Source organism: Bos grunniens, chromosome 2 (genome assembly GCF_055505025.1).
Source record: "Bos grunniens cultivar Pamir isolate PY7600 chromosome 2, Bosgru_T2T1.0, whole genome shotgun sequence".
Classification (NCBI taxonomy): Eukaryota; Metazoa; Chordata; class Mammalia; order Artiodactyla; family Bovidae; genus Bos; species Bos grunniens.
This window is the reverse complement of record NC_141166.1, coordinates 99,608,721-99,635,877: the sequence shown is the minus strand read 5'-3', so window position 1 is coordinate 99,635,877 and position 27,157 is coordinate 99,608,721. Positions and strand designations below refer to the sequence as shown.

At 42.0% G+C, this 27,157-nt stretch overlaps 1 protein-coding gene across 32 annotated transcripts in view; it reads right to left on the bottom strand.

The window, feature by feature from the left end:
* TANC1 (tetratricopeptide repeat, ankyrin repeat and coiled-coil containing 1) overlaps positions 1–27,157 on the bottom strand; it is a 341,829-nt gene that overhangs the window by 105,698 nt on the left and 208,974 nt on the right. For 2 of the 32 annotated variants that reach the window (XM_086355163.1, XM_086355166.1), the window contains exon 1: positions 12,497–12,966. The exons of the other annotated variants lie outside the window; for them this stretch is intronic. In XM_086355163.1, the coding sequence (XP_086211289.1) occupies positions 12,497–12,512 (16 nt within the window). In that variant the 5' untranslated portion in view covers positions 12,513–12,966. Of the gene's footprint in view, positions 1–12,496; positions 12,967–27,157 lie in introns of those variants that run through there. 32 annotated transcript variants of the gene reach the window in all.

Sequence of the window (27,157 nt, the reverse complement as noted above, 5' to 3'; positions counted from 1 at the left end):
TAATTTGTTTTAAGCTGCTGCGTTTGTAGTAATTTCTAAAGGCACTAGTAGAAAACTAACATATTATCCATAAAATGCTGGAATACTTGCTACAGGTAAACACTGAATGCAAAGTGCCACCAGAACACTACCCCCTCCCCCAAAGGACAGAGCTGGAACTTTATTAGGCGTATGAAATAGACTGTATGACTGCACTGTGCCAGCCTGCTAATAAACCTATAAATGGGCAGAATGCCACCTGGGCCTTGTTTTCATTCATACCTCAGTGAGTTTATAATGAGGAAATCTGTTGCCCTCACCTTTACTTTGGCCACCTGACACGAAGAGCCGACTCATTGGAAAAGACCCTGATGCTGGGAAAGATTGAACCAGGAGGAGAAGGGGGCAGCATAGGAATTAAATAGTTGAGTGGCATCACCAACTCAAGAGACACGAGTTTGAGCAAACTCCAGGATATAGTGAAGAACAGGGAAGCCTGGCAGGCTGCAGTCCACGGGGTCACAAAGAGTCTGACACGACTCAGCGAATGAACACCACCACCACCTCCTATAACTACTGGTTGCAATTATAACTTACCATAAAGAATCTAAACCCCTGAATGCTGATAAGAATCATTAACCAAATCGTCCCAAATAAATGATTAACCACAAATCTTGGTTTTAAGGTGTCCCTGGAGAAAGATCTGAGTCTTTCCTGGAGTGACAGTTTCAACTTCTCTAAGGAACTAGGAAATTTCGTGACATGGTATAGGAGGCAGTGATCAAGACCATACCCAAGAAAAAGAAATGCAAAAAGGCAAAATGGTTGTCTAAGGAGGCCTTACAAATAGCTATGAAAAGAAGAGAAGTGAAAGGCAAAGGAGAAAAGGGAAGATACACCCATTTGAATGCAGAGTTCCAAAGAATAGCAAGGAGAGATGAGAAAGCCTTCCTCAGTGATCAATGCAAAGAAATAGAGGAAAACAACAGGATGGGAAAGAAAATTTTCCTTTTTTTTTTTCCCCCAAGAAAATTAGAGATACCAAGGGAACATTTCATGCAAAGATGGGCCCAATAAAGGACAGAAATGGTATGGACCTAACAGAAGCAGAAGATATTAAGAAGAGGTGGCAAGAATACACAGAAGAACTATACAAAAATGATCTTCACGACCCAGATAATCATGATGGTGTGATCACTCAGCTAGACCCAGACATCCTAGAATGTGAAGTCAAGTGAGCCTTAGGAAGCATCACTATGAACAAAGCTAGTGGAGGTGATGGAATTCCGGTTGAGCTATTTCAAATCCTGGAAGATGATGCTGTGAAAGTGCTGCACTCAATATGCCAGCAAATGTGGAAAACTCAGCAATGGCCACAGGACTGGAAAAGGTCAGTTTTCATTTTGATCCCAAAGAAAGGCAATGCCAAAGAATGTTCAAACGACCACACAATTGCACTCATCTCACACGTTAGCAATGTGATGCTCAAAATTCTCCAAGCTAGGCTTCAACAGTACATGAACCATGAACTTCCAGATTTTCAAGTTGGATTTAGAAAAGGCATAGGAACAAGAGATCAAATTTCTAACGTCCGCTGGATCATCGAAAAAGCAAGAGAGTTCCAGAAATATATCTACTTCTGCTTTATTGACTATGCCAAAGCCTTAGACTATGTGGATCATCACAAACTGTGGAAAATTCTTAAAGAGATGGGAATACCAGATCACCTGACCTGTCTCCTGAGAAATCTGTATGCGGGTCAAGAAGCAACAGTTAGAACTGGACATGGAACAACAGACTAGTTCCAAATCAGGAAAGGAGTTACTCCAAGGCTGTATATTGTCACCCTGCTTATTTAACTTACATGCAGAGTACATCAAGAGAAATGCTAGACTGGATGAAGCATAAGCTGGAATCAAGAGTGCCAGGAGAAATATCAATAACCTCAGATATGCAGATGACACCACACTTATGGCAGAAAGCAAAGAACTAAAGAACCTCTTGATGAAAGTGAAAGAGGTGAGTGAAAAAGATGACTTAAAACTCAACGTTCAGAAAACGAAGATCATGGCGTCTGGTCCCATCACTTCATGGCAAATAGATGGGGAAACAGTGAGAGACTTTATTTTGGGGGCTTCAAAATCACTGCAGATGGTGACTGCAACCATGAAATTAAAAGACGCTTACTCCTTGGAAGTTAAGTTATGAACAACCTAGACAGCATATTCAAAAGCAGAGACATTACTTTGCCAACAAAGGTCCCTCTAGTCAAAGCTATGATTTTTCCAGTAGTCATGTATGGATGTGAGAGTTGGACTATAAAGAAAGCTGAGTGCTGAAGAGTTGATGCTTTTAACTATGGTGTTGGAGAAGACTCTTGAGAGTCCCTCGGACTCCAAGGAGATCCAACCAGTCCATCCTAAAGGAAACCAGTCCTGAATATTCATAGGAAGGACTGATGCTGAAGTTGAAACTTCAATTGATTCGAAGAACTGACACATTTGAAAAGACCCCGATGCTGGGAAAGATTGAAGGTGGGAGGAGGAGGAGACGACAGAGGATGACATGGTTAGATGGCATCACTGACTCAATGGACGCGAGTTTGAGTAAACTCCAGGAGTTGGTGACAGACAGGGAGGCCTGGTATGCCACAGTCCACGGGGTCGCAAAGAGTGGGACATGACTGAGCAACCGAACTGAACTGAAGGAACTAGGAAAGGAGCCCATAAGGGGAAGGGGGTTCTCCTCATATTCACATTAGCAGGAGATGAGCCCTGGGCTGCATGATAGTATTAAGACTCCAGAAACAGGGAGGCAGGGTCCTCATGAACTTTCTTTCCCTGAGGGTTTCTGACTGCTTCCCACTCTCAAGCAGTCGTGTTCAAAGTGTGGTCCCTGGACCAACAGCAACAGCATCACCTAGGATCTTGTTAGAAATGCAAACTCTCAACTCTACCTCAGGTGATCTAATTCTGATGCTTTTGTTTGAAAACCAAATTATACAAGAATTTGGGTTAATTACATAAGAACTTATCCTTGCCTTGAGGCAGCTTCCAATCAAATAAGAAGATTAGGCAGAAAGATCTGCCCTGGATAAGAAACTTTATGAGTTTAGTTAGACTAGGTTAAAAGATTATCCTTAGATGTTAGTTACAACCTCACTAGCTTATACTTATACTAAGACATCAGTGAGCTACCAGCACACACCTAGTTGCTGGTGTTGTTTAGTTGCTAAGTCATGTCCAAATTGTTTATGATCCCATGGACTGTAGCCTGCTGGGTTCCTTCTGTCCATGGGATTTCCTGGGCAAGAATACTAGAGTGGGTTTCCATTTCCTTCTCTCAGGGGTATTCCCGGCCCAGATGAACCTCCATCTCCTGCATTGGCAGGCGGGTTCTTTACCACTAAGCAACCAGGGACACACCTGGTAGAATAGCTAAAAAATTTTTTTGTAATTTGATGATTAAGACCTGCTCATGAGGATGCAGATCAATAGGAACCCTCCTACACTGCTGGCGGGAATGCAAAATGGTACAACCACTTTGGAAAACAGCTGGTATTTTCATATAAAATTAAACGTAATACACTTAACAAGTCATGAAGCAATTCCACGACTAGGTATTGACTCAAGATAAATGAAAACATATATTTACTGAAAAATCTGTATGCACATATTTATAGCAATTTACTCATAAACAACAACAACAAAAACCCCCTGAAAGCTATTCAAATGTCCTTCAGTTGATAAATGGATAAACTATGGTATATCCATGCAGTAAATTAATACTCAGCAATTATTAATTGGACAACTAAGTATTATTAATACCAATAAAAAGTAAAGAGGTAAGACACAAAATTGTAAATCAACTATGCTTCAATAAAAATAAACTGAAAAAAGAGGTTTTGATACCCACACTACAACATGGATGAATTTCAAAAGTATTATACTTAATGAAAGAAGTCAGATTCAAAAGGCAGGATAAATGCATGCTTCTACTGATACAACATTCTGGAAAAGACAAAACTATAGGTTTGGAGACCATCAGTGGTTCCCAGGCAGAAGGAGTTACTACAAAGGGGAAGAATGAGGAAGTATTTGGGGATGAGGGAACTGTTCTGTGCTTGATACTGGTGGTGCTTTCACAACTCTATGTATTTGCCAAAGCTCACAGAGCAAAAATAATTTTATTCTACGTAAATAAAAAAAAAAAAAGCAAAAAAAAAGAATTAAAGTAGAGGGGGCCTGGCTGAGGGTATCATTCTGTGTAGGGGAGTGACTAAAACTGCTTGAAATCTCCACTCTGGGTGAACAGTTCTGACTCACTGAGAGAGAGAATTAGGCAGAGGCCAACCCTAGCATCTGTCATCCTCTCCCATCTTGGTAAGAGAGACCTGATTTTTAACTGGTCATTGTTCTAAAAAGTACCCAATACCTGTTTAAAAAAAAAACAGAAGAGATCACAGGGGATTGCTTCAGCAGGGTGCTGGGGGCTGTTTAGACTCTCCAGACTATCTGATTACATACGTGTGTACTCATGATTGACTTCCTCTCATCTGGACTATTTTACAGCTCTGCAAATTGCAAAAAAACTGAGAGCAATGCAAATGAATTTTGTCTTGCAGAGATCATAAATCTCTTTAATCCAGATTCTCATTTAAACTGGTCTTAACGTCGTGCTTGTTCCTGCCTTAATAAATGAGCTAAATAAAACTGTTGACATAGGACCTTTTGATGCTTGCATGTCGTATTTTTGCCTTTTTGAAAGTTATACTTGAGCAGCACAGCATATTAAATGAATAAAAGGCGGCATTTTCTAGCCTCCTTGGCAGCCACTGAGAGGAAAGCGAGTGTTGGGTGGGGTTTCAAGAAAGACTGTTTAATGGGAGCTGACCCAGCTGGGAGAAGCCCCCTTTTTGCTCTTCTCTTTCCTCCTCTTGGCAGAAAGGCTGACATGTCTGCTAGTACTCAGCAACCCTACTGGACTTTGAGATGACCTTGTGATAAGAGGCTTCCCTGGTGGTTCAGAGGGTAAAGCGTCTGCCTGCAATGCAGGAGACCTGGGTTCGATTCCTGGGTCGGGAAGATCCCCTGGAGAAGGAAATGGCAACCCACTCCAGTACCCTTGCCTGGAAAATCCCATGGACAGAGAAGCCTGGTAGGCTACAGTCCATGGGATCACAAACAGTCAGACATGACTGAGCGACTTCACTCACTCTGTGATAAGAGGGCGTTAACAGCCCCCAAAGCTGGGTCCAAGCCCCAACTGCTACAAACTGCACACGTTACTTCATTCGGAAGAATGGTGCGTGTGGCTGTGGTTAATGATTCTGAGATGAAAGCATCATTTTGTATTATCCCATGTGGGGTGGGCCCCAAATGCATTCACAAGTATCTTTACAAAAGAAAGGTGAAGGGGGATCAGACCATCACAAGAGAAGGCCACGTGAGACGGAGACGGAGGCAGAATGGAATTGGATACAGCCACAACCCAGGAACATGGAGAGCATCAGAAGCTGGAAGAGGCAGGAACAAGATTCTCCCCAGAGCCTCCACAGAGGCTGCAGTTCTGCTGATACCTTGATTTCTGACTTTCAGCCTCCAGAAGTGTGGGATAAGCAATTGCTGTTGTCCTAAGCCACCAGGCTGGTGGTAACTTGTTGCAGCAGCCACACCAAGCTGGGAGACTGGTACCCTGAAGACAACTTGAACTCACCAAGGCCCAGTGCCACGTCCTCCTGGACCGTTAATTAACGAGAGAAATGCACCTTTATCTATTTAAAATACACTTTTATCTATTTATCTATCTGTTTAAGCTATTAGGTATTTGATTTTTTTTTCTTGAAGTCAAACTTAATCCTAATACACGGTGACATACTGGGATCATGAGTTCATGGCCCCAGCCTCATCTTGCCCCAGTTGATCCATTATATTGGTTGTCCCGCAATCTGAGTAAGGTTGAGAATTAAATGAAGACTTGAAAAATGCCAAACTCAACTGCGTCTGAGTATCAGTACAACTGCGTTACTGTTAAGATTAAGTTTGCACCACTGGGCATAATCAGGGAATATGTCTAGTTGAAAATTTTTTATTTTTTAAAAATGTGGCATATCAGAGTATCTGACTAACTTTGTGATTCCTATTTGAAACAGGTAGCTTTCAGTTGTAAGTCAAATTTACTTTTTTACTATAGTTTTTATTTTTATTACTTTTTAAATTGGAGTACAGCTGATTTATAATACCATGCTTGTTTCAGGTGTATAGCATAGTAATTCAGTTTTTTTTTGTCGACTGTATCGCATTTTAGGTTATTATCTCCATCTCTTTTGTGACCCCATGGGCCATCCATGGGATTTTCCAGGCAAAAATATTGCAGTGGATTGCCATTTCCTTCTCTGGAGGATCTTCCCAACCCAGGAATCGAACCCATGTCTTCTGCACTACAGGCGGTCTTTATTGTCTGAGTCACCAGGGATAGAATATAGTTGCTGTGTATACATTAAATCTTTGTTGCTGATCTATTTTTATGTATAGTAGTTTATGTCCCATAATTTAATTTATCCCTACTTTATTCCTCTTCCTCACTCCTTTCGCGTGCAGTAACCATAAGTTTGTTGTCTATGCCTGTGAGTCTGTTTCTGCCTTGTATATAGATTCATTTGTGTCATTTAGATTCCACATGTAAGAGATTTCACACAGTGTTTATCTTTCTCTGACATTTCACTAAGCATAATATTATCTAGATCCATCCACATTTCTGCAAATGGTCGTATTTCATTCTTTTTTTCTGGCTGAGTAATATTCCTGCACTACACAGGAATATTCCTGTGTGTGTGTGTCTGTGTGTGTGTGTGTGACATCTTAAGCCAGTCATCTCTTGGTAGGTAACAGGATTGTTTCCAGGCTTGGCTATTGTAAATAGTGCTTCTGTGAACATCAGGGTGTCTGTACCTTTTCAAATGGCATTTTTTGCTTCTTCCAGGTATATATGCCCAGGAGTGGAATTACTGGATCATATGGTAGCTCTATTTTTAGTTTTGTAAGGAACTTTCATACTGCTTTCCATAGTGTCTGCACCAATTTACATTCCCACCAACAATGTATGAAGGCTCCCTTTTCTCCACACCCTCTCCAGCATTTATTATTTGCAGACTTTTTGATGATAGTCATTCTGACAGGTGACAATACCACATTGTGGTTTTGATTTGCATTTCTCTAATAATTAGTGATGGAGAAGGCAATGGCACCCCACTCCAGTACTCTTGCCTGGAAAATCCCATAGACGTTGAACATCTTTTCATGTGCCTGTTGACCATATGTATATCTTCTTTGGAAGAATATCTTTTCAGGTCTTCTGCCCATTTTTTACTCAGTTGATTTTTTTTGATATTGAGTTATATAAGCTGTTTTATATGTATGGTTTTAAATTAGATTATAAACATAAGATTTATAAGTTGAATTTAAAGGCTATGAAAAGCCATGTTTAAAATTATTAAGTACAGTATATTGAACAGTAATTTGAAACTTTCATCATCTGTACAGAAAGTGCTGTTCTCAGACATCAAAAGCCTCCTTTTAATAATGGGCTCTCCAGTGTATAAAATAGTCTCTCACTTTCAAAATGTTCACTGGAAGGAATTCAAGATGGAAGGAAGGAAAGAGGGGGAGAGAGAGAAAGAGAAAAAAGAATTCCCTTAACTCCAAGTCCACCACAAGCCACCCACAGCCCCCAGCTGGCCAACAAAGCTAGCTATCATTCATTTCTGATTCCCCAGCTGAATTCTAGAACCTTCCATGAGTCACCACAGTCCTCACTGTCATGGTTGTTGTACCTGTCAGGATCTGCAGGGAACTCTTCCATGTTCCTGACTTCTGTACAGAGGAGACACTCTGCTCTGAGACCCTATGAGGTCAGGAGCAGCCTGCCATCTTGCTGTGCCTGGTCAGAGGCCGGTATGTCAGGCCACACACGAGTGGCCTCTAACAGTCCCGGAGAGCCAGGACAGGCAAGGTTTCTGAGCTTGAGGCAAATGTCCTTCTCTGACCTCTGTGCTGAGGAGCTCACACTTGAATGCATGTGGTTCCCATTATCTGAAATACCTCTTGAAAACATCAGGAACCTAAGAGGGCAGCAGCTAAGTGATATTTGGGGGCTCAGCTATTATCTCTTTCGAGTTTGCCCAGGACAAGTTGCACTCACAGAGGACATAGGTAACCCATGACATCACTGCCGAGGAGCCAGATGAAGAGTCACAGGCAGAGTTCCTTCCCTTCCGACACAGCTGCCACCCCCGGTAACGGTGGAGACAGTCACAGCCCTCTCAGCTCCAACGTTCATCTTCCTACTAGTCAGTGTCTTGGGTTCAGGACACGGCAGAGGGAAGGGCTTCCACATTAAGTCGGTTACATCCAATTCTTCATGTATTTCCCTTGTCCATCAGCAACGACAATTTCACCTCATTCTCAAAACCTGTTTAACGTTAAATTTGGAATTCCTATGACACACTGATTTAATACAATAAAAAGAGTGACTGTTTGATTTTCTTTAGAACTAACTCTAACAGGCTGTCACACTAATCTCCAGCTTAGCACTTGCTAACCATTACCCAAGTCAACCACAGGCCATACTAAATTATCCCACTAACCCTCCCCGCCCCTATTTCAAAGACAACTCCTGTGGATGTGAACATTCCAGGAGGCAGAGAGCTGCTAGTCCCACCCACATTCCCACTCAACATGGGGTGCACTCTCAGAGTCCCTGGGCCACCTTCCACATAGCCTCGAAATTCTTAAAACATTTGGCCAAAGAAGAATGCAACAAGTCCCTAACCTGCCTCAAGTCAAAGATAAAAGCTCCAGAAGTTCAGAGTTTCAACCTGTTGTACATTTATACCTCTACAAGCAATATGCACATTAATTAATAATTTTTATTAATTTTGAATAATCGGGGGGGAAGCTTACTTTAAGATACAAATTAAAAGTTAACAGTATGCCCAAAAATAATTTTTTTTAATTTAAATTAAATTTAAATTTAAATTAAAAAAATAATTAAAATAGAAATTTTAACTTTTAAGTGTTCACTTTTTATGTAAACCCAATCATGTACAAAGGCAAAGTCAGAAAGCAGCCTCTTTTTAAAAGAACTTAAAATATTTTAAAGTACTTTATATATGTGTCCATGCATGTATTCAAGTCCTGTCCAACTCTTTGTGACCCCGGGGACTGTAGCCCTCCAGGCTCCTCTGTCCATGGGATTTCCCAGGCAAGAATACTGGAGTGGGTTGCCAATTCCTACTCCAGGGGATCTTCCCAATCCAGGGATCAAACCCACGCTTCCTGACTCCTGAACTGGCAGGCAAATTCCTTACCAGTAGCGCAACCTGGGAAACCCCTAAAGTAGTTCAGCTACTAGGTATCATGAAAGAAACACAGAATTCCCCAGTTGTTTCTAGAACACAGGAATCCTTCTGCATTTACCACACGGTGGCGCTACTTCAATGCTAATTTCAGATAAAATCCAGAAGGGTGTTTCTTCACCAGCAAGAAAGTAATGCTTGCACCCCTTAGGAGTTAGGAGCTTCAGGTCTGAAAAAAAGTGTTTAAGGTTTCAGGTAACATACATATGGTTAACAGTCTATATGGAGAAATTAAAACCGCTCAGGCAGCAACTCTGCCCCCATTTTAGACTGGACCTAACAGCATTCTGACACTTTCACTTGGCTAAGACTGATCAGTCTAACAGCCAACAAGGTAACATGTGTGGCGGAAGGTCTGAGTGCCTGAGTAAGGTGCCTCACAGTGCAACACTGAATGTCATCTGCCCATGAATCTATACTGACATAAATAAGTCAGTGAGGAAGAGGACAAGCGCCGCCCAGGCAGAAAAACTCCAAATAATTTATGTTAGTATTCCTCTCATAAAGAGGGGAGCCTAACTTCCCACCCTTCGTGGAAGGCTCACACAGCAACTTCCTTCCAGAGGGTAGAGGATGGGGAAGGATGTAAGAAAAGTACTTTGACTGTAGAGAAACCTGGCCACCGCTGCCTTGGCCAGGTGACCAAAGTTAACGAAAACCCTGCTAAGTCATGTTGAAATGTCAACACAACATGATAAGAAGGGCACTTTACCTCTGTGGGCCTCCTCCCTTAAACCCCGTAACTTCAGTCTAATCATGAGGAGCATCAGACAAATCCTGAAAGAAGGGCATCCTACGAAACAGGAACAGTAGGCTCAGAACTGCCATGGTCATCAAAACCAAGGAACGTCTGGGAAACTATCAGAGCCAATGGAGCCTAAGGAGACAGGATAAGTGTCATATGGTATCCTTGAACAAGATCCTGGATATTTAAACTAAGGAAATATGAAGTATAGACTTCAGTTAATAATAATGTGTCAGGGACTTCCCTGGTGGTTAAGAATCCAACCTGCCAAGCAGGGGACACAGGTTCAGTCCTTGGTCTGGGAAGATCCCACACGCTGCGGGGCAACTAAGCTTGCACACCGCAGTGCTGAGCCCATGTGCCACAGCTACTGAAGCCCGAGCGCCTAGAGCCCATGTCTGCAACAAGAGAAGCCACAGCGAGGAGAATCACATCACAATCAGAGCAGCCCCCACTCCCGCAACTACAGGAAGTCCAAGTGCAGCAAGGAAGACCAGCGCAGCCCAAAAAAGCCTATTAATAATAATATATAAGTATGAGAGGTGGCGGAGAAGGCAATGGCACCCCACTCCAGTACTCTTGCCTGGAAAATCCCATGGACGGAGGGGCCTGGTGGGCTGCAGTCCATTGGGTCGCTAGGAGTCGGACACGACTGAGCGACTTCACTTTCACTTTTCACTTTCATGCATTGGAGAAGGAAATGGCAACCCACTCCAGTGTTCTTGCCTGGAGAATCCCAGCGATGGGGGAGCCGGATGGGCTGCCGTCTGTGGGGTCGCACAGAGTCGGACACGACTGAAGCGACTTAGCAGCAGGAGCAGTAGCATGAGAGGTGGATCAAATGGTAAAAGATCTGCCTGCAATGTGGGAGGACCTGGGTTTGACCCCTGGGTCAGGAAGATCCCCTGTAGAAGGAAATGGCAACCCACGCCAATATTCTTGCCTGGAGAATTCCATGGATGGAGGAGCCTGGAGGGCTACAGTTCATGGGGTCTCAATGAGTCAGACACGAATGAGTGACTGACACTTTCACAAGATCATTAGCTGTGACAATATACCACACTATTATAATATACTATGCTAATGATAAAAGAAAGTGGGCATGTGGTGGTATACAGGAACTCTGAATTAGCTTTATAACTTTTCTATAAGCCAAAAATGATTCCAAAATAATTTTCATAAACTTTTTTTCCTAAGGCTCAAATGGTAACTAAGAGAAGTCTTCACACACAGGAGAATGCCTTCAGCTTCTGTATTAAGTAACTTAGGCTGTGTTCTCAACAATCCCTTGACATCCACCAAAGAGGAGGCGAGTAGTTACAGCCTGAAGGGTGTTCCCCCAAATTTCATATGGTGAATCCCAATGTACTCCAGCATGTGACTGTATTTGGAGATCGAACCTTTAGAGAGGTGATTAAGGTAAAATGAGGCCACTGAGGTAGACCCTAATTCAATCTGAGTGCTGTCCTTGAAAGAGAAAACGTGGACAAAGAGACACCAGGAGTGCACACACAGGAAAGGCCACGCAAGGACACAGGGAGAAGTTGGCCATCTGGGAGCCAAGGACAGAAGCTGCAGGAGAAACCAAACCTGCCAGCGCTCTGATCTCAGGCTTACAGCCTCCAGACCTATCAGGAAACTAATTTCTGTTGTTTAAGCCACCCACTCTGTGGTACTTTTCATGGCAGCCCTAGCCACCTAATACAAAGGTGAAGCAGAAAAGCACTGCTTCCCTGAAGGTCAAGGAAGGACATAAATGAGCATACAGAGCTTGGCGGCTTCTGTGCCGAGGGTACCTTCTGAGAGGGATCTAACATAGGCTGCTGGTTCTGGGCAGCAACTAAGTGAAGTGGAGATGACCTGGACTTTGGGCTCAGGCTGACTGAAGTGCAAGCTCCAGCTAGTCATTAAGGAGCTGAGCAACCTTCTGGCAAGTTATCTAACCCCTGAGGTCTTTCTATCAACTGTAAGTGGGATTGGTGCTTACACTTCAGGGTTAAAAATGTTTACCAAGGGTCATGTACATGGCGCGTACTGAATAAATATTAAGTTTCCATTCTGCCCTTCCTTTCCTCTAAGGCAAAAGTCCGGTTGGCAGACTATGGTCTGGGAGTAAATCTGACCCACTGCATGCTTTTATAAATAAAATGTTGGAACATGGCCATGAATATTCATGAAAGGACTGTCTATGGCTGAGCTGTGCTACAGCGAGAGGTGAGTGGTTACAATACAGACCGTACGGCCCTCAAAGCCTAAAATACTTGCTATCTGGCCTTTAATGGAGCTTGTTGATTCCGCTCTGTCGTCAATTACCCTATTTCCAAAAGCTGACAGACACTTGTCATTCCTTATCATACCTGAACTTCCCAGCATCTGCCACAGATGTCATGTCTTGAGATCCTTCTTCCTCCCTGGAGGCCAGCAGTCTGAGCTCAGGCTCTGCATTTCCAACTCCCTGGTGCTCCTCACAAGTCAGCTGCTGTTGCTGCTAAGTCACTTCAGTCTTGTCCGACTCTGTGCCAACCCCATAGACGGCTGCCCGCCAGGCTTCCCCGTCCCTGGGATTCTCCAGGCAAGAACACTGGAGTGGGTTGCCATTTCCTTCTCCGATGCATGAAAGTGAAAAGTGAAAGTGAAGTTGCTCAGTCATGTCCGACTCTTAGCAACTCTTAGTGACCACATGGACTGCAGCCTACCAGGCTCCTCCGTCCAGGGGATTTTCCAGGCAAGAGTACTGGAGTGGGGTGCCATTGCCTTCCCCCGTCACAAGCAAGACTGTTCCCGAAACACACAAGCTTTGAGATATTCGAAGTCACACCCCACTGGCCAGCCGGCTTCTGCATTCCACACTGCAGTTAATTACACCAGCACCTATGCCTGCGGCTGCAACGGAAATCTCATGACTCAGAATCCCAGGACTGGGGTTGAAATTCCACCTGTCAGAGCCTTACCTACAATATGAGAATAATGATTCCCTTGGAGACCCCATAACAATTAAATATGGAGAAAATGTAAATAAAGCCATGAGTGCAACAAGAATTTTTTGCCTCTAAATCTATCTTAGCAACCCAAGGAAGCTTCCCAATTGTGGTGAAAAGAATTCGTTACAGAATGTGCTGAAACGTGGATCCCCCGGCTCTCTGACTGCAGGGCAGTTTGGGGCAGTACTCCAGGGGACAGTCCATTTACCTCGTGGCTGGACAAGTATTTCCTGTGTGTGCCATGATATGAAAAGGGCTCACAAGTGCTGGCCCTGGGCCATTTTGTACTGTTCTTTCTTCTCTATAGACTCCTTTTCCTAAAATTTTCTCAAATGGACCTCCACCTCCCTATATCCTCCTCCTCTGTCACTGCCAAGGTTTCAGCCACTACACATCCTTTGAGTCATTAGTCTCCCAACCAGTCTCCTCTACACCAAGATGGCCTGAATAAAATACTCACTATCCCAACCAAAATCTATTATTTAATCCCTCTACTTTATACTTATTCACTTATTGGGTGCACTGGGTCTTCCCTGCAGTGTGTGGGCTCTTAGCTGTGGTGTCTGGGCTTTCTCTAGCTGCAGCATGAGGGTTTAGTTGCCCCACGGCATGTGGGATCTTAGTTCCCCAACTAAGAATCAAACCAGCATCCCCTGCACTGGAAGGCAGATTCTTAATCACTGGACCACCTGGGAAGTCCCAATCTTTCTACCTTTAAAAACAGTCAAATAGTGCACATTAATGCATGCGTATGGAATCTGGAAAGATGATACTGATGAACCTATTTGCGGGGCAGCAATGGAGACGCAGACAGAGAGAAGAGACTTGTGGACACGGCGGGGAGGGAAGGAGAGAGAGAGAGGAGCTGAGAGAGTAGCGTGGAAACCTATACGTTACCATATGTAAAATAGATAGCCAGTGGGAACTTGCTGTGTGACACAGGGAGCGCAACCCAGGGCTCTGTGACAACACAGAGGGGGTGGGATGGGAAGGGAAACGGAAGCGAGGTTCAGGAGTGGGGTACATATATATACCTATGGCTGAGTCACGCTAATATATGGCAGAAACCAAAGCAACATTGTAAATTATCCTCTAATTAAAAAAAAGTCAAAAGACTAAGACACCACTGCCAGAAGAATTAAATCCTCCCTGCGCAGCACCCCCGCCCCATTATCTCCATCCTTGCCTGAAATGCAACCTGCCCCTCTAAGGCCATGTGAGACCAGCCACTGAGTGTCAGTCCAGACTTCATGTAAGGCTCTTCTTTCCCTAGGGGGTAGCCTTCCCACAAACCCCACCCCTGTCTGCCACATAACCCCTAACGCATGTTTGAAGAGCACCCTACAATGTCATCTGTACTCGGAACCTTGCCAGCTCCTCCAAAGAGATTCTTAGGCTCCTCCGTGTGGCCACAGCACTTTGTAAACACCACAGTGTCTTAGTCGTCATCCCTCACTCAATTGGAAGGCCCCCAAAGCTTATGGCCAAGTATGTACTTACGTTTCTATCCACCTCATCTCTAGCACAGAGCCCAACACGTAGCTCACACTCAGTAAATCCGTACAAAACCGATGTTCATGGAACCTCATGAAATCACTGAGTAAAGGAAAGATGGAAGTAACTCAGAGTGCCTCTGAGGCCATTTGGAAAAATTAAGGTTAACACCAAAAGAAGTGCCATCCACACCACAGAGTCTTGTTTAGAAGGAAGCCTGGAAAAGTCTCTTGCCAACTTGGCTGCCAATAAGTCCAGGAGACCTGGGGAAAGGGAGCTCAGAAGAGCTCCAGTATGTAAAAGGGGGCTGTTTCTAAAGGCTGAAGCACAAACAGGCTAAGATTTTTCAGTGTGAAAGGAAGAAACGTGGAATGGTAATCACAAAAAAAAAAATTATGAAAAGGTGCAAATTATGCAAATTAAAACGTGATTATTTTAAGCAGTCTGCTAGGATGTTCCTTTCTTATTTTAGGGAAAACACGTGGGACTCACCCCATCTCTCTTTGTTCCTTTCTGGGTATCATGGAGAAATCTACAAGCAATAGTATGACCCAGTCACAGTGACTGGCAGGTATCAGGCTATGGTTGAATTATTCCTGCCTTAAAAGGATGTGTTATTCCTTAACTGCTTATTAAAACACCACAAACTTAAGAAAAACATGCAGTGAAACCTAATGCTGAGTAAAAGTCAAGTCCTCAGAGATTGTTTAACGTGTGCTGCCTTGGCCTGGCCTAAGACATCATTTCTTCCTGACCGGGAGTCTTGAAGAACTCAGGTGGCCATTCTGAGGCATCGTATTCAGAGGGACACCGCACCTCAAGACAACATACGGATGCTAGGTGGTTTCCATACTCTCACCCCCAACATCTTTAGCAATGGTTTCTTCCACACTCCTCCAAAACACAGTCACTTGCATTCTTACAGGTTGATCTTTATCACTTTTGATAAGAACTACAACAGGACCAAGAATAAACAAACAAGGCCCTTGGTCAGGAGCAACACAGATGTCAGGAGATGAAGACCAGTGAAACATCCGAGAAGACCCTTCCATGGAGGCCATGGATGTGTCCAGCTCCTCCAGAAAGCCACACCCAGAGCTAGTGAACCCAAATCTGGATACCAACAACCAGACCTCGGAGGTCCCTGTGCTGAAGCAGCAGACCCTTCCCTGGTGGTCCATGCCAGAGAACCAGACCAAAGTCACTAAAGAAGAAGTGGGAGAGAGGGGGCAGATCACCTGCTCTTGGAAATCAGAAGCAGCAGCAGCATTTCTTGTGGGCATTTCAGGAGCCAGGCACTTGCCAAACATTCCCTCTATCCTCTCAAAGATCAATACAGTAGATAATTTATTCTCATTCCCAGATGAGAGAAGTTGTGAAGTAATTTCCAAGGACACAGAGCTACTGCGAACAGGGACTCAGGATTTGAATCCACGTCTGTCTGTCTTAGAGCCAGAGATTTCCCACAATACTGCATGGCCTGGGTAGAATTCCTCCATCTAGAAGGCAGTGAGGGAGAGGGGGGTGTGTATAAAAGTTCAAACTTATCTAATGCAGGTAAGACCTGCTTGAACCATACAACTTCTAAAACAAGCAAAAAACCAAACAAACAAATCATGGACTCTGCACATCTTTCACATGCATACACTCATATTTTAATGTGTGTATATATATATGTGTATAGGTATAAATACATACACATTCATTCAAATCTCAGGAGCACACACATTTGGCTCTAACACGAACTATAGAAATGGCGGGGGGGAGGTTGTAAATTATTTTAGAAAAATAAACTGTCTTTAATATAGGAAATCTCTATTGAGTTTTTACTAAAGAGCTCAAAGTTGACAATCTTTGTTTGGCTGACACAGCAGGAGATTCGTAGCCTGTACGCCTCACCTTAAGACCTCTAATTTCCATATAAAATATTAACACTAGACTCTAGGATGCGTACAACAGGCATATATTTTCTCTTGATTACTGAAGACTGCCAACATCCAGAGACCTTGTAAAACATCAAAATGCACAAGACAGAAGAGTCCATACACTTCCTTCACTCTCAGATGCCACTCTCCTCCGAGATAGAGCAGAGTCGTGACCTGGGCACAGACACCTCACTTGCGTTCAACTACATGTGCTCTGCAAGACGAGGGATGGTTCTGGAGGCAAAGAGACACACATCTGCTGCTCCCTCAGCCCATATGGGCTTCTCACATAGTGGGATTCTGGTGTATAATGTAGGTATTTCTGGTACAATGCAGTCCCAAGTACAAACTTTCTACTTCACCTGGTGCTTATCCCCCCAAAACCCTGTAACAATCTGCCAATGACAGAAGAAAAATGGTGGTATCATCCAGAGATGTTGCGTCTGCATGTGGAATTTATGAGCAATTTAAGGGATGCTTAAGGGCAACCTGATGCAAAGGTTTCTGCCTTACATTCTGACTTTTTCATTTACCTGTGTAGGAGCAACTTTGTAACCCTGTTTTCACACTCAGCTTCAGACAGTAACTCATTGTCTGCTCAACTTTCATTGGAGTTTTGATCTCACTGTCTGGTGAACACACTGAACCATCTGGAGCACTTACTCTCTATCAGCTTCACGAATCACTACTTCTCACTTCCATGAAGAGCTCATAGGAACTTCACAGATTATTGAGGCAGGGCACCACCAGGAATCTGACCTTTTTTCTTTATCTGTCTTTTCTGTTAAGAACTAATGCTTTCTTAAACCTTTGCACTTTTATCACTAGTTCTAACAGCTGGCTTCCGTTATAGTGTAATTTTACAGACATAATTTTAATTACTTCACACGAATCATGTGCAAACCAAAAGATGATGAATAACACAAGGAGCTGACGGCAGAGCTGGAACTGGAATCCAGACAGTCAGTCAGTCACTGTGTTATGTTGTTTTCATGTCCTATTCACAGGGAACAAAGCCCGCTGCACATCAAGAAGACATATGCTTGTCAGAAAGCACAGAGACCTGAGGGTGACATTCCAGTGGAAACATACGGCTGAAGATAAGGCATCAAGAGGACCGATTTTGTGAGAATCGGCCACTGAGTTAGATGAAGGAAGCTGAAGATGGGCTCTAAGGCAGACAGTCACAGAGAAATAGCAAGCGCCAAAGGAGAGCTTGTGTATCAGGCCTACACTTTACAGTCTACATCGCAATCTCACTTACCCTGTAAGAGAAACACCATTATTACGCCCATCGCCTATGAAGAAACGCCTATAATTTAACCAAACACACCAAGTGGAAGATGAACACAGTCCCAACCTGCCCAAGACTGGAGGGGATGGAGACCTGCACCTATTAGGATCAGTAACAACTCAGTTTGCTAACACCAGAGACTCCCAAGTCCCTAACTTATGGAGGATAACTTATTCTCCCAGGCTTTTCTGAAAGTGAACTCAATCTGACTAGGCCTGTATCTATTAAAGAAACTGAATAAATAATGAACATCGATAACTTTCCAAAACTGAAAGCACCAAGACCAGATAGGTTCACTGGTAGATTCTACTAAACATGTAAGGAAGAAATTAGACTAATTCTCTTTGAGAAGACAGAAGGAGAAGGAATACTTCCTAACATATTCTGTGAAGCCAACATGACTCTAATACCAAAACCAAACAAAAACATTACAAGAAGTTTACAGAACAGTATCTCTCATGAGCATAGATGGAAAAATTCTTGACAAAATACTAGCAAACTGAATCTAAGAATATATAAAAAAAATTATACATCATGAGCAAGTGGGACTTAACCCAGGTCTGCAAGGCTGGTTCAGTATTAGGAAATCAATTAATGTAATCTATCACATTAATTGGCTAAAAAGCAAAATCACATGGTCATATTAACAGATACAGAACACATATATGACAAAGTCTAACACCTATTCTTGATAAAAACTCTCAGAAAATTAGGAATAGTGGGGCACTTCCTCAACTCGTCAAAAAATGTCTGTAGAAACTTTAAAGCTAATATCACACTTAATGGTGGAAACAAAAACTTTCCCATCAAGATCAGGAACAAGATAAGAATATCTCTACTCCTTTTCAATATTGTACTAGAAGTCCAAACCAATGCAACTAGGCAGAAAAAGAAAACAGGTCTACAGATTGGGAAGGAAGAAATCAAACTGTCTTTTTTTGCAAATGACATGACTATGTATGTAGGAAATCTAAAAGGACTGATCAAAAACTCATGGACATAAGGGATTATAGCAAAGTTCTAAGATACAAGATTAACATACATAAGTCAATCAATTTTCTATACGCCAGCAATAAACAAGTGGAATTTGAATTTAAAATATGATACCATTTACATTAGCCTTCCTTTCAAAATGAAATATTTAGGTATAAATAACAAAATACATACAGGATCTATGTGAAGAAAGCTACAAAAGGCAGAAGAAAGAAATCAAAGAACTAACAAAATGTAGAGATGTTCCATGTTCATGGATGGGAAGACTCAATACTGTCAAGATGTCAGCTCTTCCCCACCTGATCAATAGATTCAAAATAATCTCAATCAATGTCCTAGCAAGTTATTCTGTAAATACTGACAAACTGATTCTAAAGTCTATATGGAAAGGCAAAAAATACCCAGACTACCCAATATAACATTGAAAGAGTAGAACAAAGTTATTCTACTGGACTTCAACACTTATTATAAAGCTAAAGTAATCAAGACAGTGTGGTATTGGCAAAGAATAGACAAATAGATCAATGGAATCAAATCAATTTGTCAATAGACAAATAGACAACCCAGAAATAGATCCATATAAATACAATCAACTGATCTTTAACAAAGGAACAAAGGCAATACAATGGTACAAAGTCTCTTTTCAACAAATGGTATTGGAAAAACTGGACATCCACATGCAAAAAAATGAGTCTAGACACAAACCTTATGCCTTTCATCAAATTTAACTAAAAATGTATCATAGACCTAAAACAAAACTATAAAACTTTCAGAAGATAAAAGAAAACCTATATGATCTTGAGTATAGCAAGAACATTTCAGATATAATACCAAAGACACAATTCATGGGAGAAATTACTGACAGGATGCTGCTGCTGCTAAGTCGCTTCAGTCGTGTCCGGCTCTGTGCGACCCCATAGACGGCAGCCCACCAGGCTCCCCTGTCCCTGGGATTCTCTAGGCAAGAACACTGGAGTGGGTTGCCATTTCCTTCTCCAATGCATGAAAGCAAAAAGTGAAAGTGAAGTCGCTCAGTCATGTCCGACCCTCAGCGACCCCATGGACTACAGCCTACCAGGCACCTCTGTCCATGGGATTTTCCAGGCAAAGTACTGGAGTGGGGGTGCCATCACCTTCTCCAACTGACAGGCTAGACGTCATTAAAACTAAAAACTTCTGCTTTGAGAAAGACAACGTCAAGAGAATGAGAGGATTAGCCACAGACAGTGAGAAAATATTTGCAAAAGATATATCTGATAAAGGACTATTACCCGGAAGAACTCTCAAAACTCAAAGAACTCTTAAAACTAGGCAATAAGAAAACTCAATTTTTAAAATGGACCAAATCTTAACAGATAACTCACCAGAAAAGATATATGGATGGCAAATAAACATACAAAAAGATGTTTCACAACATATGTCATCAAGGAAACGCCAAATAAAACAGTAAGGCACCACCCAACAACTATTAGAAAGGTCAAAATCCAAAACACTAACACCACCAAATGCTAGCAAGTTGTGGAGCCACAAGAACTCTCATCCATTGCTTGTGGGAATACAAAATGGGTATAGCAACTTCAGAAGATGGTGGGTTTCTTATGAAACAAACATTCTTACCATACAATTCAGCAATCATGCTTCTTGGTATTACCTAAAGGACTTGAAAACTTATGTCCACACAAAACCCTGCACACAGATGTTTACAGCAGCTTTATTCATAACTGCCAAAACCTCAAAGCAACTAAGATGTACTTCAATAGATGAATGAATAAATCACCATGGTACAGTCCAGACAATGGAGACTTACTCAGCATTAAAAAGCTATCAAAACACCAAAAGACTCAAAATGGATTAAAGATCTAAACATAAGACCAGAAACCATAAAACTCCTAGAGGAGAACATAGGCAAGACACTCTCTGACATACATCACAGCAGGATCCTCTATGACCCATCTCCCAGAATATTGGAAATAAAAGCAAAAATAAACAAATGGGACCTAATTAAACTTAAAAGCTTCTGCACAACAAAGGAAACTATTAGCAAGGTGAAAAGACAGCCTTCAGAATGGGAGAAAATAATAGCAAATGAAGCGACGGACAAACAACTTATCTCAAAAATATACAAGCAACTCCTACAGCTCAATTCCAGAAAAATAAATGACCCAATCAAAAAATGGGCCAGAGAACTAAATAGACATTTCTCCAAAGAAGACATACAGATGCCTAACAAACACATGAAAAGATGCTCAACATCACTCATTATCAGAGAAATGCAAATCAAAACCACTATGAGGTACCATTTCACGCCAGTCAGAATGGCTGCGATCCAAAAGTCTACAAGTAATAAATGCTGGAGAGGATGTGGAGAAAAGGGAACCCTCTTACACTGTTGGTGGGAATGCAAACTAGTATAGCCACTATGGAGAACAGTGTGGAGATTCCTTAAAAAACTGGGAATAGAACTGCCTTATGATCCAGCAATCCCACTGCTGGGCATACACACTGAGGAAACCAGAAGGGAAAGAGACACGTGTACCCCAGTGTTCATCGCAGCACTGTTTATAATAGCTAGGACATGGAAGCAACCTAGATGTCCCTCAGCAGATGAATGGATAAGAAAGCTATGGTACATATATACAATGGAGTATTACTCAGCCATTAAAAAGAATACATTTGAATCAGTTCTAATGAGGTGGATGAAACCAGAGCCTATTATACAGAGTGAAGTAAGCCAGAAAGAAAAACACCAATACAGTATACTAATGCATATATATGGAATTTAGAAAGATGGTAACAATAACTCTGTATACGAGACAGCAAAAGAGACACTGATGTATAGAACAGTCTTTTGGACTCTGTGGGAGAGGGAGAGGGTGAGATGATTTGGGAAAATGGCATTGAAATATATATAATATCATATATGAAACAAGTCGCCAGTCCAGGTTCGAGGCACGATACTGTATGCTTGGGGCTGGTGCACTGGCACGACCCAGAGGGATGGTATGGGGAGGGAGGAGGGAGGAAGGTTCAGGATGGGGAACACATGTATGCCTGTGGCGGATTCATTTCAATATATGGCAGAACCAATACAATATTGTAAAGTTTAAAAATAAAATAAAATTTAAAAAAATGATACCTTAAAAAAAAAAAGAAGAAAGAAAATTGAGCTATCACTATCATAATAGTTATTTTTTTTATTGTTTATTCAGGAATTGGGACTGGGAAACTCTGGAAAGAGCCAAGGAGCAAATATTTTCACTTATAGACTACATGGTCTCTGTTACAACTACTCAAAGCTATTGTAAATAGAGAGCAATCATAGACAACATGTAAATGATGAATATGAATGTATTACAGTAAAACTTTACAAAAAAAAAAAAAACATGAAAAGACGTGAAGGAAACTAAAATGCCCATTACTAAATGAAAAAGCCAATCTGAAAAATCTGGATGAAAAGTTATGATCAATCTAGACAGCATATTAAAAAGCAGAGATATTACTTTGCCAACAAAGGTCCATCTAGTTAAAGCTATGGTTTTTCCAGTAGTCATGTATGGATGTGAGAGGTGGACCATAAAGAAAGCTGAGCACCAAAGAATTGATGCTTTTGAACTGTGGTGTTGGAGAAAACTCTTGAGAGTCCCTTGGACTGCAAGGAGATCCAACCAGCCCATCCTAAAGGAAGTCAATCCTGAATATTCATTGGAAGGACTGATACTGAAGCTGAATCTCCAATACTTTGGCCACCTGATGCAACGAACTGACTCATTGGAAAAGACCCTGCTGCTGGCAAAGACTGAAGGCAGGAGGAGAAGGGGATGACAGAGGATGATGGTTGGATGGCATCACCAACTCAATGGACATAGGTTTGAGTAAATTCCAGGAGTTGGTGATGGACAGGGAACCCTGGTGTGCTGCAGTCCATGGGGTTGCAAAGAGTCAGACACAACTGAGTGACTGAACTGAATCTGAAAAGGCTATACACTGTATAATTTCAACTACATGACATTCTGGGAAAGGCAAAACTATGGAAATAGTAAAAAAATCAGGGATTTGAGATGGGATGGGGGAGGGAGGGACAACTAGGTAAAAAGCACAGAGGATTTTTAGGGCAGTGAAAATACTCTGTATGATACGACAATGATGGATACATGTCATTATACATTTGTCCAAACGAAGAATTGATGCTTTTGAACTGTGGTGCTGGAGAAGACTCTTGAACTGGAATCCCTTGGACTGCAAGGAGATCCAACCAGTCCATTCTGAAGGAGATAAGCCCTGGGATTTCTTTGGAAGGAATGATGCTGAAGCTGAAACTCCAGTACTTTGGCCACCTCATGTGAAGAGTTGACTCACTGGAAAAGACTCTGATGCTGGGAGGGACTGGGGGCAGGAGGAAAAGGGGACGACAGAGGATGAGATGGCTGGATGGCATCACTGACTCGATGGACGTGAGTCTGGGTGAGCTCCAGGAGTTGGTGATGGACAGGGAGCCCTGGCGTGCTGTGATTTGGGGTCACAAAGAGTCAGACATGACTGAGCAACTGAACTGAACTGAAGAGAAAATCTAACACTGTAATGTAAACTTTGGACTCTGGGTGATAAAAATGAGTCAATGCAGAAGCATCAACCTTAACAGATGCACCCTCTAGTAGGTGATGCTGACGCCAGGGAGGCTATGAACATTTGGGGACAGGGGTAAATGGGGAATCTCTGTACCTTCCATTCAGTTTTGAAGTGAATCTAAAACTCCTCTTATTAAATTCATTTTTTTAAAAAAAGGGGGGCTCCTTAACTGCTACTTAGGATCTCTGGCCAATAAAGGAGCCTTTGGTTGGTGACAGAAGTGACAAGAAAATCACATCTCCCTGGAAGAGTTTCCTAAATTTTATTTCTCAGAACCTGTGCTTAGAGAAGGGCTACATTTGTAACTGTTAGCTAGTGACTCTAGATAACCACCCCGAGACAAAACTTACTGGTTTCAACCCTCCAGGCCCAAATAGTAAAATTTTTCCCAATGATCGCGGTTTTTCTTTTGTAGGACACTCCAGCTCTTGCTGACTACTCTTTTAGAGATCACCATCCTGTGTCCACTTTCTCTTCTGAACTCCAGGATCTGTGTACCTTTATGCCTCTGCCTGGAACCCCAGCAGCCACTCCTGCTGACCCAACCACAGGCTTGTTTCACTACAAATCTGAGGACTCAGGCTGGAACGTCAGTGCTTCCTTCCTGTCGGTTTCAACCTCACACTAACATTCGTTAATGTTAGATATGGGTGCAATAGCTTCTGTGATATCCGAGTTTCTCTGTGCATCAAAAATGACCAAAATGAAGAGATTCCCACCACCACTGCCCCTGACTATTTTCTTGAGGTAAAAACCCTCATTTCCGAGCATGGCACCAGGTTTATTCCAGCCGCCTTCTGACACTGCTGTACAGAGTGACTGGATAAAACCTCCAGTCATCATTAAGTGAAGGTGGTAGGAAACACACAGCAAAGGAAAACAAAAACAAAAACGCAGGAAGCCTGAGAAAATAGAGTGTCAGGAGCACAGAAAAGGAGGGATGAGAAGGCTGCTGACAGCCCAACTTAAAGCATGCTCCTGATAGCAAAATCCTGAGAGAGGCTGGACCTTAATTAAGTAGTAGTTCTCTCAGATATGGGGAAAGGTATGTTCCCGGCTTTACAAATGTAAGGTACTATGACATTTAAATTGCTTATGTGTCCATTAGTATTTTCAGTCAATCACATGGCGCTTATGAAAGGAGACTACTTCAATTCAATTCATTTTAATAGGTACCTACCAGTACCCATCACCCAGGTGACTGTTTGAAGGAAGTGATTAGATCCTGTTTCCAAGGCTTCCAAGGGGAAACAAAGACCAGGAGTTCAAAAAATGTCATGGCGGAGAAATGCCATCATAGGTGGTGCAGAGAATGGAGGAAGCACATTGCTAGCAAGTTTTTGGAAAGAAGTTTCTTCTTACATAGGGAAAAGGAGAGACATGAAGGAAGACTGGATGAAGCAACAGAGGTGAGCCACAGCTGGGCTCAACTTGAAAAGAGAAAGTTGCGACCTAGGACACAGGGAAAAGAGCAAGCAAAGGGGAAGTGGAACAGAAGGGCTGGTTTGGGCACAACAGTGGCTTGGACTCAAAATTCATTCAGTGGGAAAAGAATTCACTTGTCAATAAATGGTGCTGGGGCAACTGGATATCCTTCATCATGTGAAAAAATGAAGACGACCCCTACCTCACACCATTCACAAAAATCGGACTCAAAAAGGAGCCTAGACCCCAATATAAAAATCTCTGTGACCTTTGAGTAGGCAATAGTTTCCTGGATATGACATCAAAAGAGTAGTGGCAAAATAATAATTTAACTGGTCTACATTAAAATTTGAAACTTCTGTGCTTAGAACAATAGTATCAAGAGCACAAAATGGAAGAAAATATTTTCATATTGCATAATTTGTATTTAGAATATACAAAGAATTCTTAAAACTTAATAAAACTATAATAAGATACTAATTCACATGTACTACAAAGTTATCTATCGTTTTGATCATAGCCAAGGTAATAGGTAGCAGATAGATAACAACAAGAGTTACCAAGGATTTGGAGAAACTGGAAACCTTATACTATGAAACTAGGAATCCAAAATGCTGCAGTCATCTTGGAAAACAGTTTGGCAGTACTTCAAGAAGTTAAACAGAGTTATCATATAATTTCAGCAATTTCACTCCCTCGTATGTACCCTGCAAAAAAACAAAAGACACATCCCCACAAAAAAGGATACACATGTTCGCAGCAGCATTATTCATAAACAGCCAAAAAGCGGAAATAACTCAGACGTCCATCAACTAAAAAATGGACTAAAACATGCAGCATATGCATGCATATAAAAAAGCCAGTCACAAAAGAACATATATCGTATAATTCTATTTATACAAAATCCCCCAAACAGGCAAATCCATAGAGGAAAAAAAACAGAGTGGTGTTTGCTTAGGGTTGTAGGGTGTGGGGCTGGAAGGGACTTGGAGAGGGAGGGATGTGGAGTAATTGCTAATGTAAATGGATTTTTTTTAAGGGAGATTAAAATGTTCTAAAATTAGATTGTGGCAACGGTTGCACAACCCTGTGAAAATGCTAAAAAACACTGAACTATAAACTTTAGATGGATGAATTATACAATATGCAAAGCATCCCAATAAAGTTGTTTTTTTTTAAAAATGCAATGGGATAGATTATAATGGAAAAATATGTAAATTTGAATTGAGAAAACAAAAGAATTTTGTGCATCATAAAACACTGTAAACCTAATTAAATGGAAAACCATGAACTGGGAACATTTTTGAATTATATACATGACTGATGGCCTTAAAACAAACAACAAAAAGTTGTGATAATTCAGTAAGAACTGTATTGCCCTAGGAGAACAGAAGACAGATACCACAAGAATCCTCAAAGAAAAAAGTACAAATGACCAATAAGTATATCATAATCCATTCTTAACATTAATAAAAAAGGTGTCACCTAGTAGTCACACTTTTATAGTCTATCCAATGAAAATAAATATCAATGAACAAGAATGTTCTTCCACTGTTTATTAGGGAACTGGGATTGTCTCACACATACGAAGCTGGGGCAGTGGGCAAATACATCGCTATCGTTTATTTACTATAGAAAACAAGGCAGGAAAGACATTCGGCCCATTTTCAGAAGCGGTTGTCTTTCTAGGGGTGGGGTGGGAGTACCGAAACTTACTGTATCTTTACATTGTATATTTTTGTAATGAATTTTCATCCACAACTATTCTTTCCAAAATTCAGAAAATAAACAAGTTATTCCTGTATTTACCTTCTTTGAAAAGGAATTTTATAAGATGATCATGTATTCTTTACCAGTGGTTCTCACACTTTGCTACATATTAGAACCACCTGGGAAGATATTTTAAAATCCTAATACCTCATAGGCATTAAATCAGAATTTCTGAAAGCAGGACTCAGTCAGCGTTCTCCTTTAAAATCCCTGGGTATGATCGAGTGGTACAGCCAGATTGTGTATGGGTGGACCAGGACTCACAGGCAGGAGAATAAACAACACTCAAAGGTCCTTAAGTTCACAGTGGAACAAACCAAACACACACAGGTCCGTGTGTGAGCACAGAACAAAGTGTGTGTGTGTCCTAGTCAGGCTACATGCAGCGGTAAGACACAGGCAGGCCGCCAGCTCCTTGGAGGAGGTGATCATAAAACGAGCCTGCAGGAGGAAACAGAGTGCTGTCCAGTTCACTGCAGCAGGAGGGAACATCGTGCTGTGCGTCAGAGC